The sequence below is a fragment of the Citrus sinensis genome, chromosome 7 (genome assembly GCF_022201045.2).
Source record: "Citrus sinensis cultivar Valencia sweet orange chromosome 7, DVS_A1.0, whole genome shotgun sequence".
Classification (NCBI taxonomy): Eukaryota; Viridiplantae; Streptophyta; class Magnoliopsida; order Sapindales; family Rutaceae; genus Citrus; species Citrus sinensis.
In genome coordinates this window covers 6,600,770-6,605,236 of record NC_068562.1, presented here as the reverse complement: position 1 = coordinate 6,605,236, position 4,467 = coordinate 6,600,770, and the positions used below count along the sequence as shown (strand labels likewise).

The window sequence follows — 4,467 nt, the reverse complement described above, 5'->3', positions numbered from 1 at the left end:
GCAGACTTCTAGTAGCAGGGTTTCACGAATAGGTATATCTTGTAAGAGTCTGGTAGCAGGGGAACATGAGTAGGAATATTCTGCTCGTCCACGAATACGCCATCCGCGAGGCCGGTCTCCTGTTAGAAGTATAAAGCCATTCCTGCTAAGGGTTGAGGCGAGGAGACCCGGTCAACGAGAGTTGGCCAGACGTGCTCTCTAATCCGAGAATCAAGGCACGAAGGTCATGCAACCACCCACGATTACAGAAACGGAGCATCCACTTTCGAGAGGTGGGAGGATAACGGGCGTGAATGGAGGGAAGGTTTGAATTCAGGAGAAGCTTATAAAAAGGTAGTCAACAAAGGTAAAAGGGTTAGGATTTTTGACATTGAAACTGAGATAAAGAGAGCATTGAGTAATCGATACCAAAAATAAGCCATAAGATTAGTGGCTAACGTTCCCAGGAACACAAAACCTTCATTTCTGACTTGAGCGTCGGAGGGTTTACGCCGAAAAAACAACCGGCGTGCTCTAACTTATTTATGTGTACGCAGGAATTTTTGGGGAAGAAGTCATACGAGAAAAGATCCTGATCGTGGTCGAGTTGATTGAGCAGAGATGCTGGTCGTGGTCGAGAGGGTAATCAGAATCTCGCATCAATAAAAACATATCTTTAATTAAAATTTAAAGAATAATACAAATTATGAAATAAGATAGTGTTAAATTTTTTTTCAAGGAATAATAATATTTAAATATTTACTTGAATTTCTTTGGGATAAAATTTTTAAAATATTTATCATTATTCATAAATTACCTCGATTATTTAAGCAGTTCGGAAATTTAAAGGGGGTGTCAAGAGTCAAGACTCAAAAGCCTATTTGATGACAAAAGATTGCGTCATCCGAAGTTGTCAGGGTTAGATTTGCGTACTTTGTAACAAACTAGTTCTTCAACTAACAGATGGAAGTACATAAAATAGATGGAAACGAAACCACTCTTTATCTCCAAAAAGCTTAATTACTGTTGCGTAGCGACTAGCCGCATGTCCGATTCGCGTTAGGAGAAGCAGAAGGACGTGTCCGATTTGGATTTGGAATTTTCAAAATATATATACACGGAGCAGACTGAGGCTACATAATTTTGCTGTTGTGACTTTGTCTGTTTTGGATTCGGAATCCTCAAAATTAAGCCTATACAAAACATAGTTAAAGCAGATCAATCCTTTCTTGACAGTTCTGCTGTTTCGGTTGCCGTCGCTGTCGCTGTTGGACTGTCACGATTGATCGATCGGATGAATAGGTATTTTATCATCCTCATCCATATTGGTTCTGTGTTAACGTGTCTCTGTTTCTTTTCTTTTCTTTTCCTTTCTTTTCTTTTATAAATAATTCAGTTCTGTTTTAGGCTGATTTTTCTTTTTCCGGTGAAAGTGAAAGTTTCAGTGTCTCTTCTCGTACAAAAAAGAAATTAAACATGTTCAATTCAAAATAGTTTTTGTTAGGATTATTTATTTTCTTTATTACATTGAATTAAATTGATAGAATCCAGCCAATATTCTTATTATTATTAGTACTCCGTTGTCTCAATTTAATTAGCATACTTAGAAGGAAGATGTTGCTACTGATTCAGGGAATCTGGTGATGATATTGTTATTATGGAGGAGGTGCTTAGCAGCATGGACAGGATATCTAATTTGCCGGAACCAATACTGCATTGTATTTTGTCATTCCTCTCATTTAAACAAGTAGTTCAAACAACTGTTTTGTCGCAAGCATGGGAACATGCCTGGCGTACATTCCCAATTTTGGAATTTGATAAAACTTTCTTTAATCAAGTTCCTTCGGTTTCTTGCAACAACAAAATTGAAGCTCAACTTGGAGATGAGAAGTTAAGCAGGGCATTAAATTATGTAGAGGGAACTCTGCGCACCCGCCGCAGGGAGATGATAAGGTTAGACAAGTTCACACTTGACTTGTATGAATTACGGGTAAAAGAACTCGGACCATTTGTAGACCGGTGTATCTTCTCTGCATTAGAAAGTGATGTCAAAGAGCTGAAACTCGCACTTCCATTTCATACTAGTGCACGTGTTGTTGATACTAGACCAGGAATGCCTTCAGTTGACGCTCATAACAAGCGCTGCTACAATTTGCCTCAAGAGGTTTTATGCTCAAAATCAATACAAGTGTTAGCCTTAAGTTGTTGTAAGCTGCAGTCTCTGAGAAGTGTGAAGTTATCTTCTTTGAAAAAATTATGTCTCACAAGCGTTTATGCTCCCGATCTAGTCCTTGAGAGCCTAGTTGATGGCTGTCCTTTGATTGAACATCTAAGTCTGGTTAACTGCCTTGGCTTTAATACTCTAGATCTATCTGGTCTTACCAAACTCAATGAATTCAAGGTTCGTAACTGTCTGGAAGTTCTATGGCTTTCTATCCAAGCTCTGAATGTGAAGACAGTTAGCATTCAATTAAGCTTACCATGTGAGATCAATGTAGCCTCCTGTAAGAATATTAAATTTTTAACTCTGCGCCTGCTTTCTCTGAAGGATGAGTGGCTTTGTAGCCAAATTCCTAACTTTCCATTCCTCGAGAATTTGAATTTGGTTGGTTGTGACAAGTTGAAGAGTATTAAGATTTCAAGTCTCAGTCTTAAGATGCTGAAGATCTTTGAATGTGCAGGGTTGATTGAAGTCAAGATTGAGGCTCCTAATTTAAGTATTTTCAGATATCAAGGTGATGTGGTATCTTTCTCTATAGGTGCTATGACTTTGTTGGAAACTCATCTCAGTTTCAACAAGAATAACAGCGACATTGACTGGTATTCTGAGTATATTGGACTCCTTGCAATGTTCCATAATGTTTCCAAAGCGGTGAATTTGGAAAGTTACAAGGGTGAGGTATGTCACTTCTTGCATGCTATATGTATACATTTAAATATCGAGCTGTTTACCATTTTACATACTTTTTTATTTCTTATATATTATTCAAATTCTTTTGTGCAGAATGCGGATATTCCAGAAGACTTGAGGCAAATCCGATCTTCCCCATTCTATGGTTACAACAACCTGGACTTTGTAATAAATGGAACCCGTGTGCAAGTCGCAATTAAAAACACTATCGATGGTTTGCTCTGGATTTCACCTCATTTAAGGACTGTTACAATCAAATCATTTTACTCGAACTGGTTCTCTTTTAAGGTACTGGATATTTTGCGTTGGTCTGAATTAGTTCTTGGTTTATACTGTGAGAATTATGTGATTATGATACACATGTAATGCTGGTACTTAAGTTGGTCCATTTTACGTTTATGCCTTTGTTTTGCGTGCTTGTAACAAACGCTGCTTTGCTTATAACTGCCTTGTCCTTTTGTTTCAGTTTGAGTTTTCTTATAAGAAGCAGGCAGTATATGAAGGAGGGATTGCTCAATGCTGCAAATCCCGTCCCATCTCATGCTGGCGGCAGTGCATAGAGCAAGTTGTGGTTGAGTATACATCTAATGGTGTAAACAACGTCAAAAGGTACATTTTTAACGGTGAGGACATTTGGGAGAAGATAGATTGGCTTGCAGATTTGGACACTAGCTTGGCATGGAGTGTTGAACTCTAGCCTTGCGTCTGGCTAGCCCCTATGGCTCTTGTATTTTTATTTTGGATTGATTAATAAGGAGTCGGGTAATACGGTGCCAGGACAGCTTCTTTTATGTTTGTCAGTTGAAGACATTGTTTGTCATTTTTATTTATTGAATAACAAAAAGGTCAAATAAAGTTTTTCTTTGGACTTTTTGTTCTTCAGAGCAGAATGAAACTCAAATTAAGTTTTTCATTTAGCCGATGGGAGGTTCTCTCGATTTTTTGGAAAAAGTGTTTTGATGATACAAGTTTCAAAAATTAGGTAGTGCAGATTATTTTGGTGACTATATGGTTACATGAACTTCTTATAAAAGATAGGTGGTGGTAGAAACTAGATGATGTGAAATTTTTTGGTGGCTTAATATAATGATGGCTATCTGATGCAAGTTTCAAAAGTTAGGTAGTGCAGATACTATGATGAGATGCATATTCTAAGGTTTAAAGTTGTTGGCGTGATCACAGGGCTAAAAAATTATTGTTCAGTCACATTCGTTAATGAGTTTGTTAATAAGAATTAAGGAAGCATGTGATCACCAAGTTTGTTGTACAGTTTTGGAGTCTTACTAAACTTCTTGGTTCATGCTGTTATGAAAATGAATCTTGCAAAGTTGCAGATTTAGCATTAGCATCTTTGTAAGTAGAAAGGAAGGTATTTGGGACAACAATGATGGTGTAAATTAGTTTGTGTTGCTGGCATATGTTATTTAGACTTATTTCTTATGGTGTAAAAGGTGTCTCATTCAAACGCTCATATTTTGTTAAAATTTTGATCTAAAGCGATCTTGACATAAATAACTGCTAAAAGCCAACCAAAAAAAAAAAAAAAACTTTATGAAAGAAGATTTTGTTTCAAATTT

The 4,467-nt window shown here is 37.1% G+C and overlaps 1 protein-coding gene across 2 annotated transcripts; it reads left to right on the top strand.

Moving 5' to 3' along the window:
- The first annotated feature begins 845 nt into the window (after positions 1 to 845).
- LOC102615071 (putative F-box protein At1g49610) lies at positions 846 to 3,760 on the top strand. 2 transcript variants are annotated; one of them, XM_052444376.1, is made up of 4 exons: positions 846 to 1,281; positions 1,578 to 2,878; positions 2,984 to 3,178; positions 3,357 to 3,760. In XM_052444376.1, exons 2-4 carry the CDS (start codon positions 1,637 to 1,639, stop codon positions 3,585 to 3,587), a joined length of 1,668 nt encoding a protein of 555 aa, XP_052300336.1. In that variant the 5' UTR covers positions 846 to 1,281; positions 1,578 to 1,636; the 3' UTR covers positions 3,588 to 3,760. The 2 variants fall into 2 exon arrangements, with proteins under 2 accessions (XP_052300336.1, XP_052300335.1); XM_052444375.1 differs by having other exon boundaries at positions 849 to 1,281; positions 1,612 to 2,878.
- The last annotated feature ends 707 nt before the right edge of the window (positions 3,761 to 4,467 follow it).

Excerpts from the sequence above, each read along its gene's own strand:
- LOC102615071 (XM_052444375.1), top strand. Across the intron at positions 2,879-2,983 it reads TGGAAAGTTACAAGGGTGAG|AATGCGGATATTCCAGAAGA; the intron begins GTATGTCACTTC and ends TCTTTTGTGCAG. Across the intron at positions 3,179-3,356 it reads CGAACTGGTTCTCTTTTAAG|TTTGAGTTTTCTTATAAGAA; the intron begins GTACTGGATATT and ends CTTTTGTTTCAG.